Raw genomic sequence first — 14885 nt, 5'->3', positions numbered from 1 at the left:
GAGTCTTAAGTGGCAGCAGCCTGTCAGTTCTTCTCACAGAGGATCAGGAGTGAAAAAGTTACAAATCTTCAGTCCATCTGCAAGCAAAACTGACAGGCTGCTGCTGTCTCTCACTGACAGCCCTCTTGCCCTTGTCTTTGTACACAAAGCTCAGCCTCAATAGTTGTCTGATAACAGCTGGGCAGCTAGTAAAATAAAATGCTGGAAAATGAAAAAAATGCACCTGGTAATGTAGTTTAGAATTTATACATTTCACTGCTTACATTCTTAACCACCATTCTTAGTTTACCAACTTATATGGAACGCTGGCTTCAATGTTGTAGCTGTTAAAACCCAGGTGCAAAAGTATCAGAAACATATAGTCTTTTTTATTGAACAGTATTTATATGGCCCCAACATATTATGCGGCATTGTGCATTAAGTAGGGGTTGCAAATGACAGATACAATGATTTAGGAGGAGGAGAGGACCCTGCCCAGAAGATGGTGATCTGCGGAAGGTATGTCTCCGTGAGCTCCCCAAAAAACCACAGGGCCCCGGCCTGCAGGCCAGGGAGGATGGCTCAATCCTATGGAGATCTGGGAGATAACTCACCTGACGGTGACCTGCAGTTTATGCAACTGCCTGATATCTGTTTGCAGCAGGACAAGTTTTGCTTACAGGTGGGAGAGGAGGACAGCAAGGCTGAAGACTCTGTGCCTAGATCAGGCAAAGTAATCAGAGAGCAGGTAATGTTTTTGGCTGAATCTGCAGGGACTATGGAGGATGTCACATTCCCCAGTGTGCAGACTGTGACTTTTGCTGAGGATTCACCTAAGTGAGAAAGAAGGCGAACCTGGAATCGACATCAATATAGCTTAGGCAACCAGGACGATTTCAGCAGGAAACCGCAGCCACTGCTTTGCTTGCTGAGGATTGTGTGGTCCTGAATCTGTATCCCCTTCTATGCCTCCCTGCTATTGTGTCTGCTGAGACTAGTATTTTTACAGAGCCTATGCACAATCCTGTGCCCGCTGTGACTTGTGATCCTGTAGAACACATGGACAGTGCTGTATCTGCTTGTAGACTCATAGAGACTATGTCACAGATTCCTGCATGTCCATGTCACCTCTGCCACCTTCTTGCTCACCTTCCTTGCAGCCCCCTGATGCCAGCACCATCTCTGGCTCTGGATCCAACACTCTGTTTACTTCAGGTTGTCAGGTGATTCTCTGTCAGCTGCTCCCTTGCCTCAGAGAACCAGAGTATTCCGCAGATGCGCTCCCTCTGCTGGCCAACATCTAAATAACACCTGAGACCATCCCAGCAACAGCACTCCCTCTGCTGGTAGGATTGATGTCTGCGGCTGACTAGATCCACGCCCATCTTCCCTTCTTAAGGAAGTGAGCTGGCAACAGGAAATTGGGCATCATGCGCAACAGAAGACCTTTGATCTGATCAGCCGTACATACTGGTGGCCGGATCTGAAACAAGATGTGAGGGACTTTGTGGCCACATGTACCGAATGTGCCCGACATAAGGTGCCACGGAAGCTTCCTTCAGGCCCATTAATTACGCTTCCCACTCCGGAACAACCCTGGTCACACATCTCCATGGACTTTGTCATCGACATTCCATCTTCTAATGGTGTCACTGCTATTTGGTTTGTGGTTGATCGCTTCTCCGAAATGGCCCATTTCGTTCCTTTATCAGGTCTCCCATCTGCATCAACCTTGGCGAAGATCTTCTTCAATGAAATTGTTCACCTACATGGCCTACCCTCCCACATAGTGTCTGATCGCGGAGTACAATTCACTTCCCACTTCTGGAAGGCCCTTTGTTGTCAGCTAAAGATCCAAATAGACTTCTGTTCAGCCTATCACCCCCAGGCCAATGAGCAAACTGAAAGGATTAATCAGGCGCTTGAACAATACTTATGTATGTATACCAACTCCCAGTAGGATGACTGGTCAGAACTCCTGCCATGGGCCCAACTTGCCCACAACAATCGCATCAGCGAATCCACAGGGTTGTCTCCTTTTTTTATTGTTTCCGGTCTTCATCCTCAGATTCCTGCTCTTAACCCTTTCGTGTCAGACGTTCCTGCTGCTGTCGCTGCCGCTGATCACCTCAAGCATGTTTGGAAGAAAGTCCAAGAGGCTTTGCTACATTCCTTGGCACGCTACAAAAAATGGGCTGACAAGAGGAGCGCTCCTGCTCCCCAGGTGTCCCCCGGTGACAAGGTTTGTCTTTCCACCAAGCATATTCCCTTGCGAGTTCCTTCTCTCAAGTTTGCACCTCGGCTGATCGGTCCGTTCCCCGTCTTGTCCTAGGTCAACCCTGTCACTTACAAGTTGAATCTGCCTCCATCCCTTAGGATCCATAACGCATTTCATGTTTCCCTGCTTAAACCTGTTGTTCCTAACAAATTCTCTTTGGAATACACTCCGCCGGGTCCTGATTCTGCTGCTTCGGAGGAGGAGTACAAGGCTGAACAAATCTTGTATTCCAGGCTTGTCTGAGGTTATCTACATTACCTGGTCCAGAGGAAGGCTCCTGGGTCGCTCTAAAAGATCTCCATGCGCCCCACCTACTTAAGGAATTCCATGCCAGCTTTCCCAACAAACCCAGGGGGGTTCGGGGGAGGGGGCCCTAAGAGGGGGGGTACTGTCACAGATTCCCGCAAGTCCAGGTCACCTGTGCCTCCTTCTTGCTCACCTTCCTTGCAGCCCCCTGCTGCCAGCACCATCTCTGCCTCTGGATTCAACACCCTGTTTTCTTCCTGCTCCAAGTCAGGTGATTCTCTGTCAGCTGCTCCCTTGGCTCAGAGAACTAAAGTATTCTGCAGATGCGCTCTCTCTGCTGGCCAACATCTAAATACCACCTGAGACCATCCCAGCAACAGCACTCCCTCTGCTGGTGGGATTGATTTCTGAGGCTCACTTGATTTACGCCCATCTGTCCTTCTTAAGGAAGTCACCTGGCAACAGGAAGTTGTCTGAACAAGTAGTCCCTTTGGCTCTGCTTCCAGGTTACTGTTGTTTATGTCTGTTGTTCCTGTTTTTCTGTTTACCGACCCTGGCTCGTTTCTGACTACTCCTGCTTGCTGGCCGTCTTAACCTCTTGCCTGTTTCCTGACCATCCTTGTTCACTGCCAGTCCTGACCTTTTGGCTTGTCTGACTACCCTCCTGGATTTTCCTTTTGTACTACGCTTCAGTTCCTGCTTGTTGACAGTCACCTGCCTTGGTGGGCACGGGGGCCGCAACCTGGCAGTAGCTTGCCGCACAACATTCTCACCTCTAGAGGCTCTGGAGAAAACCAAGCTACTGCTTAGACTCCGCACCTCAGGGTGGGTGACACAGTGGGTCCACCACTTTGCCTTGTGGAGCCGTGACAGACTGTGGACAGTGCTGTGTCTGTTGCTATTGTTGACTCCCTTGTTACAATGCCCTCTCCTGCTACAGCACCCTCTGCTGGAATAATCTCTAAGTCCAGTGTCATGGATCGTTCTGTTTTTGCTATCAGTAAAACATGGACTGAAACTTTGACCCCCAAGTAAACTTTTGAATGTTGTTTCTATGAACAATATGAAACTGCCAAGCAAAAGGTCTGGTGGATTCAGAAGGATGTCAATGATGACATGATTTTGTCATGTATCTGGGGATAGCCTCATGGTAGAGGACAATTGCACCAGTACCCCAAAATCCTATTTGCAGGCAACCACTAAAACTGAGATACATATTATAAAAAAAGAATCTGGTGCAAATAAAATGGATGAATAGTGGTACCCCACCACTAGAAGGTACGTAGTAAATTTAACTTTGAAGTACCAATATTTCTGCATTATTAGATACTGTAGGTCTGGGGGAACATGACCTCTCATTTGTAAGACCAGGAAGGATAAACTTATCCTGGGATAGATATTAATCTTCCTGTAAAGAATCCAGAGAGTGGGATGATATGATGCCCAGGAGTGCCCAAAGACAGTCCTTTATTAAGAAAAGTTTGTGAAGAACTTTTAAGAATGGAACAGGAGGGTGGCAAAGAATGTTCAGTTTAGGAATCTGCAAAGTCTATTGAAGTGGTGCCTGAGGTTTTCCCTTTTACAGTGGCTGGAGTTTAGGATGTTGTTCAGGAGTCTGGGCTGAGTGTATATGTGTCTTCCCCTGGGGTTATTCCTGATACTTCCCAGACAGACACATAGGATGTGTGGCTTTAGGTCCCCAAAAGGGTAAGGATGTGTAAGGAAGAGAACACTAACAGCACTTCACAATTACTCGGAGATCAACTAGGATAGAAATAGGGTCATAAAGGTAAGTGGGTTTCAGGAGGGTCCCAAACCTTCTAAAGAAGATTTAGAGTGGCTTTCGGGGTGTTATCAAATGATGGTGGCGGGTCGGAGATTGAATTTATGGAAGAATCAGAATGTACACTAAAAAGGTTGGGGTCAGTAAGTAGTTTGGAAACAGGTAAGGTCTGTAATCTGTAAGCACTGGTGACATGGACTTTTTTTTTTTTTTTGCTAAGTGAGTTTGATGCTGACATTTTATTTTTGCAGGAGACCAAGCTCAGTTCTTTAGCCGATATACATTTAGCAAAAAGGGGGTGGAGGTGCGGACCCTCCTTCTGGTCTCCTGCGGCTGAGCTTTACAGTGGAGTCACGAGTCTTTTTAAAACCGATAAGGTAACTTGTCGGAGGATTAATGAAGTAGATATATATATATATAATGTCATAGACGCCTTGGTGGAAGAGCAGAACCTTATATTCACCTTATATGGGCCTTAGATAAAATGGGATGGGAAATGCCTCTTCAACAAGGTTAAGACCTTTTTTTTTACTTCCCAGCAGATTGTCTTTGGAGGTGATTTTACCATTGTTATTAGCCTGGGAAGGGTTTCAGAGACAAGCTGGGATGTGTCTTTTTTAATAAAAATGGTTAGACAGGCAGGTCTGGTGGATGTGTACACAGGTAAAGCATACCTAAACTCAGAATTTTCACTTTACATAAAAGGGTAGACAACTGTTTTTATGTAAGGTAAAAATTCTGTTTTTATTTTAAAAAAAAGGGTGCAGCACCGCCCCTAATTCTTGATCACCAATGAATGGAAGCGCAAAGCCTCCCGGGATACCTATGTCAGGCATCCTGGGAGGCTCTTGGGTGCTCCTTCTGCACATGCCTGAGCATCTCAGGCATGCGCAGAAGGAGCCTTTTTGTGGGGAAAAAAAATTTGCCCATCTCAGACACGCGCAGTGAGATCAGCAAATTTGTTTTCATCCTATGTTACTCGATCTCGCCTGGGTCGGGTGAGGTAGGACGAAGAACCTGAAAGAAAAAAAGAAGATGGCGGTGTCTGAAGGATGCCGGGACGATCCGGGACCAGATGCAAGACACCCCCGGATGGACTGCACTGCGGGATTAAAGGTACGTGTATTTTTTTTTTTTTTTTTTGGCAGTTTTTTGTTTAGTTTCTCATTAGGACATATTATGCAGCTCTCCCAGGACAAAAACCTTGAGACAGTATGGAGTGTTTTTTAAGATCCACAGCAGGTTTGGTAAATTCTCAACATTTTGCTGTGGATTTGACAGGACCAATCACCGTGGATGAGCTGTGCTATGCTATAGATAAGTTGACCACCAAGAAATAACCTGGGCTGGATGGATTGTCAGCTGAGTTTTATACATGTTTTACATCCAATATGGCCCCTTGGTTAGCAGTGATTTTCAATGACTGTCTAGAGAGTTTGCTTCCTCCCTCCATGAGGTGATCCACTGTGATTCTCCTGTCAAAGGGGAAGGATTCATTGAGAATTGGTGCCCAATTAGCACTTTCAATGTCAATAGAAAATTCCTGGCAAAAATTTTCCTCTGGCATTCTCAGCAGTGGTAGCTATATGGGAGGCATTGGGATGCAGGGCTGCTGGCTGGAGGAAATATCTGCAGGCATTGGATCAGGCAAAAGCTTTTGATTGGGTGAATCATAAATATCTTTGCCGCTTGGCAGATGCGGCTTACAACCTAAATTTATCGGTAATTAAGTCCAGAGGGGGCAAAAATAAAATTTTCCTACTGAATGATAAGATTGTGAAATAATTTAAAGTGAGTTCGAGGGTGCAACTAGGATCCCCAGTGAGTCCCCTGTGATACATGTTCACAATTGTCCCCTTCATTTAAAGGCTAGAGTGTGAACCATGCGGATGATGTATCTGTGATTATCTCCAGGAAAGGTAAGCGCAGGTGGTAGTCTTGGAAAGTGATCAATATGCAAAGGCCTCGGGTTCCAAGATCAATCATGACAAGTGTGAAATTTTCTTGATGGGTAAGGAAGGTGGGGGTTTTGACCTCCCAGATACCTTGCCAGAGCCTCAAGAGAAAGTCAACATTTTGGTAATTAATTTTGGATCTTAGTGTTTTTTTTTTTCCAATGCTTGGCCAGTCAAGTGTCGGTGGCTTTTTTTTCAATACCCATTGGCCTGATACTCACTTGTCAAGATGAACTGGTTTCTTCTTTTTTGTGAACCAGTTGGTTTACTGGAATACCACAAATTTTTAGTCTCAACTCCATTTACGTGAATAGGTGAGCACATCTTTAGCCTTTTGCTGTCAGGTGTCTGTTTTTAAAGTTTGTAAGGTGGCAACTTATAAGTTTTTATGATAAAGTAACATTAAACCTTAACATTAACATTAAAGAGTGGAGTCTCGAAAACAGAATGAAGCCAAAAAAGTGTGTTTCTAAAATCAATAAAAAAAAAAATAATAAAAGTTGAATATGATGTAATGCAAAATTGATCCACCTAATTATAGATATATATGCAAATAAAAAAATCTTCACCTTAATATAGTTGCCATCCTTTGGCTGGAAATGGTGAACACCAAGAACAGTTCGAATGACTCCCTTATAAGGTATAGCAGGCAGATTTTCCAAAGACGTCATCTGGAAGCACAAAGCCAGACCTGCTGTTCATATCTAAAGCCTTAGCAATTTCTCCAACATTTCCATAGATAAGTTATTCCACCCAAGAAACAAACAGGAAATATAGTGCAATACTTTCTTTATTGGAGATAGCAAACTCACACAAATATTCAAAACAAGAACACCTTTGTAATCATGTGATAGCATGTGATTGAGCTGCTTAGGGTGAGCAGAGCCTATAGCATGCTGTACCAGTGTACTAATGCATATAATGAAAAAATGCATTCTCATATCCAATCAAAACTACAGTTTACCCAGCCTACTTTAGCAGAGAAAATTCTAATTGGTTAAAAACCCATCATAATACCAGACTGAAACAGTATACCATGTTTTTCGGACCATAGGACACCCCTGACCATTAGACGCACCCAGGTTTTAGAGGAAGAAAACAAGAAAAAAAATATTCTGAACCAAATTGTATAAAGAAATATTTAATAAAATTTATTCTTGAATGTTTGGGGATTATTTGTTCCATACATTGCTAATTACTACACTGTCATAGTAATCACACAGTTTTTGTGCCTATCACACTAGGAGAGAGAGATCGGAATTGCATGGCAGACCATTGCACAAAGAGATTGCATGGCTGAATATTGCAAAGCAGAACATTGCACAGAGACATCGCACAGCAGAACATTGCACAGAGACATTGCATGGCAGAACATTGTACAGAGAGATTGCACTACAAGACCCAAGTGGCAGGAAAGCTACAGCTCACCTGTCATAGGAGAATGACTTCCTGCACAAGAAACCCAGACTGACCTCACACTGCACTCCTCCTGCTCCCTCTGCCTCCCTCCCCACTCCCCACTGTTACACGGAGCCTTTTCACACAGAAACATGTCCCCATCATCTCTATAGTTGTGAGCTGCTGATAAACACAGGGAAGGGGGAAGGCAGGGCTCTGCAATCGATGGGATAAGGTAGGGGTGGACGGCTTTATGCTTTTTGTAATCCGGGCAGGGTAGGCTGCAGAACAGAGGGGGCCATGCTGCAGGTGGAATACTAGGCAGCCGGAACTGCAGCCGGCATTCAGATTATAAGACGCACCCCCATTTTCCCCCCTCTTGGACGCAAAAAGTGCGTCTTATGGTCTGAAAAATACAGTATTTTTTTTTTTCCTGGCATATATGTCCTGAACAAGGGTTAAGGAGCCCAGACTTTGCTGACTTTTCTGGGTTCTTGATTTAACTTTTACTGTATCTAAAAAGTCTTTAAAAAATCACAGCATAATATTTAGTCACTGAAGATCTAGTAACCCTGTTCTAGAAATATTTTTACTGTAATAGTTTTTACTGTACAGTCTTCCTTCCAAATGAAGCAGGCATGTAAACTAAAATAGGTTTTAGGCTTCCAGAATGTCACAGTGGAAAAATACATTCTCTGTATTGTACATTCTCTGCATGGTTTCCCGTAGCTCTGATCATCTGACTTTGTCAACTCTGCTTCCATGTTCACTGTGGGTAGAATTTGACAGGAGAGCTGGCAGGATCAAGTGATTTCATATTAAATAGATAGGGACATACCCTAACATGCAGTGACAGTTTAATAATACAGAAATGCTTAAATTCCAATTTAATTTTAAGGTTTACCTAACATTTGAGACTGTCTCTACTGCTACATGGTTATTTAGGCTACTAGTTATCGGTTTGTGTTATTTTATCACTGTGGTGATGAAAAGGGAAACAGGGAAGACCGCTTCAGCTTTAAAACTGCTTGTGAGTGTGTGGTATACAATAGCTGATGCTTTATTTTGCACCTCTGTGCTTACTTTTTGTTAGGACTTTACATTTTTACATTTGCATTCAAGGTACCGGCAAAGCATATGGGACCACTTGCATATTGTAAATTTTTGGTTCCCTATCCATTACGCATTTAGCCATTTTTTTCCATTAGACACTTTTTTCTCCTTCCCCCCTTTTTTTACCTTTTGTGTTATATAATGTGTAATCAATTGAGATAATACACTAGACCAATGCCATAGTTTATTTGTGGTCTATGTTTATAGGTTGTGTTTATAACACAGAAGAACACTTTCAGGGTTCCTTCCAGGTTCCTTTTTTAACCTTCCAAGCAATATATCTAGACACTTTGCAGCTACATAATAATGTCTTCTGTGATTTTATTTTTATTTGTCTTAACACTGCTGCTTTTGAGATTACTTGATCTTCTTATGTAGGACATACAAGAAACGTTCTCAGCCCCGCAGACAGAAAATACAAGATCAAAAGCTGTTGAGGGAGGTGCTTGGCCCAGATTCCATTCCAGAAGAGAGAGAGGATGAAATCAAGAAGTGTGGGGAGAACATAGAAAATAAAAAGTGTCCTGAAGGTTTGTATGAAGTTTTATTTGTTGTTACCTAGAGATCAAAATATGTGCTATTACTCGTGTTACATATTAGACATTAAATGTACCATACACAACAATGCTCTTTTACATCTATACAAACCATTCACACCTAAAAATCCTAATTCCTTCACTTATCACAGCCATCAAAATAAGCAAAACTGACACACAAAAAAGAAGGTATTTAGAGAGATGTGGTCAGTTTTTCCTGATCATCATACAGAAAAAATGTGAATCTAAATTCTCATTCATGCTTTTGAAGTCATATACTTTACAGCAAACTGTAACGCTGTCTTTTTTAAAAGCATGGCATACTGTAATAATTACCTTATTCTCCTACTTTACCCAAATGTTATTTACTGTTAAGGTGGAAGTAAACCGTCCACCTGCATTATGCCTTCCTAGCTGGCATAACCTTCATCTGCAGTTTCATGGTACTGAACATGCTTCTAGCTATGACACCAGCCATTTAAAGGCTTAAACAATATTTTAAGAGCTCATAGTGGCAACTGTTACAAGTATCACATGTGACATGATCTATATGTGGAGCACTGTGTATGCGCAAGAAGCCAAAGTGCAGTTAGAAACACTGTAAAAAACAACACTGTTATGTTGGATAAGGACATATTCACTATTTTTAAATAGAACTTTCTTTTGGGAAACAGTTTATGATGCGGGTTTAGTTGCACCCTAAATCTTCTAAAAATAGTTTAGGCAGTTTTAATACACAAATACAAAGAAGATCTATGAGGGTCACAAAACTCTCATATAGTCTTTAATAGGTTGATGTTATTACAGAAATATTTTTTTTTTTTGTCAAACTTGATTTGTTGTGAAAACATTATTGCAACAATTAAGACTGTATGGGAGCGCAGAGCCTCCCGGGATACCTACGTCATGTATCTCAGAAGGCATCTGGCTGCTCCTACTGCGCATGCCCAATCTTGGACATGCTTAGAAGGGGCATTTTTTCCACTGCTCATGGGTGTGATTGGGTGAGTGCAAGAGTGACATAGCAAGAAGACTGGAAAAGAGAACTGAAGATGGTGGCGCCAGGTTTTTCCCCTGGGCTGGGACGAAGAATTCCAAGACAATGCAGGAGCGCATCAAGGAAAGGTCCTGTGCCATCGAGGGATCTGCGGGATTAAAGGTAAGTGCTTTTTTTTACTTTAGTTCCGCTTTAATGAGTAACGACCGTATGGAAGACACTTTGGAGGATTTCCAAAAAATTGGGATCAATGTTTTTGCAGTAATTAACAAGTGAATTATAATAAACAACTTGTATTTTCATAGGGAAGACTCTCTAAATATGTAGTAAACCGAGAACTGGGGTAGCCAGGGCCTAGAGACCCATAATCTGTTCATTGAGCAAAAGTACTTGTCCTTGAATTAGTGGACTATTTCACCATATGTGAGCAATAGAGCCAATAGCTTGATGGTATCTCCAGCACTCCTTCGAGGTCTGTGGAAACCACTTTTGCAATTTTTCAGGAGTCGCATACTTATGTGTAAGAACCTTGTAGGCGGTTTCCTGTAATTTGGCACTGATGGAGCAATTGTGAGCAGAACAACACGCTACTTGCCATTGATCATTGGTTATTGTTGTGTTTCATGCTGTCTCCCATTAACTTTTAAATCAGGTCGTATCAGAAGAATTGAATTTAGTGTGCTATGTACATTGCGTAGTCATTGCGTAGGGGGGACTTGGAGTCCCAGGCTTTGCTAAGTATTACTACGCATCACATCTTAGACTTTTAGCATCCTAGTCAACCTTGCCAACTTTTAACCACTGGACAGAACTGGAAAAACTATGCATGGCCCCCATCCATTCTAACTCCATGTTGTGAAGCTCTTCTGCTCGTGTCCCTAAAACCACATTGTTGGCTCCTATGCAATTCACTAGGCATATCTGGCTACATTGCAAGTCTAAGTTTAATTTGATGTCTAGTCCTTTCTTGTTTACCTTTTTTTATACACCTGACATCCCATATAGTTATACGCGCCACATGGCCGACCCTTGGCATGACTATCACCACTTTCACTATGGGCAAATCATCAACACCTGCACACGCAGACTTTTGACATTCCAGGAGATTAACATAAATATGAGGGCATTAAGGTGTCATTCTATAGCTGTTTGCAAATTAGACCTAATGCCCAGGCCCTCATAAAAGGCCGAGCCTTTCTAACCCCCTACATCAGCACAGAGGGGAATGATTACAGGCATTTTTCAGATACTGCAGTTGGAACCGCTTACCCCTAGTGTTAAACATGCCTCTAAAAAAATAGGAAAGAATCCTAGGAAGAGAGCTTCCTGAGGGCAAAAAGCCCAGAAATGTTCCCTTTATACAGTCTATAGGGAAAATACCTATAGGATCCTTATGCTTTTGAACCTACATAGGATCTCCCCCTGACAAGTAGCAGTTGCTAAATTAGTGTCACCCAATACAATCAATGTACCCTGTGATTTAGAGGCAATTTCTTTCAACAATCTTTGCATAAAGGCAGTTTGGCCTTCATAAGGGGCATAGTAAGTCACAACTGTAAGCAAATTGCCTTCAATTGTCCCTGTGACCATTCAAAATCTACCACCAGCCTGTGTACTGCGTGTGGGGAAAAGTTAAGCCTTCTGGAGAAGCAGAGCCCCACGTTTTTTCTTAACAGAATTCGCAGGGTAAATCTTATGAAAAAATGTGGCGTGGCACTAGAGAAGTGGGTCCCCTGTAGGGCCAGGATATAAATTTTAATGAGTTATAATAGTAGAAAAATTTAGATCTCTTAATCAAGGAATTTAGCCCTTGGACATTGTGTGATAAAATCGCTAGAAGAAGGAGAGTGGTTTCTATTTTTGGGTCTGTCATTGTGGTATGACTCCAAAGAGAATTGTGCCGTTACCTCAGTGGAGCGGAGTTACCTCTGGCTTTCAAATATGCATGTTACCTTCTCTGAAACCTTTGAACCCTCTGAATCAGCCTTTGACCAAATAAAGTGAATATTTACTACTTTGCCCTTTTTGATTCATCTGGACCCATCTCTGAACTGTCTTTTATAGGCGGACACACCAGAATCTGCTATTGGTGCCATTTTATCACAACCATTTGTAAAAATAAACAAAATAGCCTTATACTAATTTTGCTAGCTTTGCTAGAGGAAAATTCTAAGAAATTAAAGATCCTTCTATCAAGCTGCTATCAAACTCAGAAATACTTAACAGAACCACCCAACAAGTTTTCTATATGGACTGTTTGTATATGTAATGGGGGTGATCATATTCACCTCTAAGTGCTTTATCTCAAGGGAAAATAAATTCTATTCAGCTAATCTTTCTTAGTAGCTGAGCTCCTCCATGGCTTTCAGTTCAGTTGCCCTTCTGTGCTCTCTCATCAGTTCCACAACATCCTACACATCCTAAACCACAAAATTGGACTGCATATTCCTGAGGTCTGACTAATGGTTTGTACATGACACAATTATGTCTGGATATTCAGAGTTTATAACTAATGCATGGGAAATTCAAACATTGGCATTTAAACACTGGTTTAAACAGCCTGTGTAGACTTAGCCTTAATTGAACCTGCACTGTTTGATTCCATAAAATTTCTAAATCTTTCCCAAATATTTACCAAATAGTTCCACCAAGAAAACGATTAAGCATCAAAACTATTGTTTATTTCAGATTTTAAGTGTATGCAAATAAACAAATGAGGTACATTATTTCAGTGACACGTTTCATAGTCACTAGAAACCACTTTAGACTCCCAGTGTTTACTTTAAACAAAGGCCATCCCTGATTCTACAAAATATTAAAACATTTTGTTATTAAGCTACACAGACAGTTTACAAAACTATGAACATATTCAGAAAAATCCATGAAAGCACACAGTTTCAAAAGCTATTCAGAAATATCCATGAAAGCATACAGTTTCAAAAGCTAAAAGGTGTTTCAGACACTGTTTTTGCAGTGTCAATTGTGCTTGCCAATTTTTAAACCTAATCTGCGAATGTGTGTTACCATCATGTACATCACTGTGAAAGATTAAAGATTAAAGAAAGATTACCTTGTACAGAAACATACAATAGCATGTTTTACATACATAAAGTTAAGAAAAGGAAAGACACCCAGCAATTACACCAGTCATCGCCTACAAAGCTCAACTAGTTTAGTCTATGTAGACCACCTACCTACCTGTATTTCGTAGAGGATTCTTGTATTAGAAAAATATCTACATTAAAAAAAATAAAAAAAGTCAGTGGACTATGACTTTAAGGAAGAGTCTGGCAGGCTTATCTCTAATAGTCCAATAGTCTAATAGTTTTTCAACACAACACCAGACAGTATAATCATAAACATTACATTTGCAACAGTAAGTCTTTTTGCCAGTACCTTGTAAGAACAAAGATGCCAAATGGGCAAAGAGGGGTGGCTTCATTCATGACCAACAAGTATTCTTTTCACTGTCATCTCTCTGGGTATTCAGATTAGTAATCCAAGTTAAAGCTTTCAGGGTGCCAAAAGACCCTTACAGAGCAAGAGCTCCAAATCTGGTCAGAAATCCAATTCAGCAGAGTGATTTCCCCATATGTGGCTCAATGAAATTGAAATATGTGAAATCGCTTCATTCTTTTACCAACTGCTAAACCAGCCATGTAATGGATGCTTGGGTTTGTAATCGCACATCTTTCCAAGACAGTGAAATCTGTCTAGGGTCTAGAGTAAAGGCTTTTCCTTTTGCTTTGTTTGCCAACCTTTTATTTGTAATGATGGACACTGGTCTGATTCACATTTGTTAAGGACAAAATGTTCTGTAGATAAGTAATCAAAACCTGTGACTGTCTTCAGCATATAAAATCATGGCCAAAAATATTGGCACCCTTGCATTTATATCAGAAAATGGAGCACTTCTTTTCAGAGGTATAAAAGACTCATTGACTGTTACAGTAAGCAATTAACATCAGTTATTTCTTATAAAGGGTAAACTACCAAGTATTAAGGTGAGGGTGCCAATAATTTTGTCTTCTTTTTTGTGTTCTTCCAATGCCAAAAAAGAGATAAACGGAATGAAAATACCATAGCATTTGTAATTGCAACAATTTTCTAACATAAGTGCAAGGGTGCCAATCTTTTTGGCCATGATTGTATGAACAGTTAGCATGGTGGCTTAGAGTTTAGTCCTCTGGCCTTTGCTGCACTAGGTCCCAGGTTCAAATCTTGGTCAGGACACAGCATGGAGTTTGCATGTTTTGCCAATGTTTGCGTGTTTTTTTCTGGGTTCCTCCCACATAACAAAAAACATTTAGGTAGGTTAGTGACTTCCTCCCAAATTGGCCTTAGACTGTGTTATTGACAGATGGCTATGGTAGGGTAGATTGTGAGCCCATTTGAGGGAACTGCTAGTGACATGACTATGGACTTTGTAAAGCGCTGCATATTATGTTGGCTATATCAATACAAGATAATAATAAAACACAGGAATGTAGTTCAAAATTATTTATTAGGTTGTAAAACTAATTAGGTAAAAAAAAAATCATCTGCTTTACACTGGCTTGTTTTCCTACTGTTTGCATCACAAGTCACATCATCACCTAGA

The 14885-nt window shown here is 41.5% G+C and overlaps 1 protein-coding gene across 7 annotated transcripts in view; it reads left to right on the top strand.

The window, feature by feature from the left end:
- Window positions 1-14885, top strand: part of KDM4B (lysine demethylase 4B) — a 189640-nt gene that overhangs the window by 69070 nt on the left and 105685 nt on the right. For all 7 annotated transcript variants that reach the window (XR_011919846.1, XM_072404900.1, XM_072404899.1 and 4 more), the window contains one exon: window positions 9131-9282. Coding sequence is in view for 6 of the 7 variants with exons in the window: in XM_072404900.1 (XP_072261001.1) it covers window positions 9131-9282 (152 nt within the window). In the remaining variant the exon portion in view is untranslated. The remainder of the gene's footprint in view (window positions 1-9130; window positions 9283-14885) is intronic.

The sequence above is a fragment of the Pyxicephalus adspersus genome, chromosome 3 (genome assembly GCF_032062135.1).
Source record: "Pyxicephalus adspersus chromosome 3, UCB_Pads_2.0, whole genome shotgun sequence".
In the NCBI taxonomy this organism is placed as follows: Eukaryota; Metazoa; Chordata; class Amphibia; order Anura; family Pyxicephalidae; genus Pyxicephalus; species Pyxicephalus adspersus.
The sequence above is the reverse complement of the archived record's forward strand: the minus strand, read 5'-3'. Positions and strand labels throughout refer to the sequence as shown.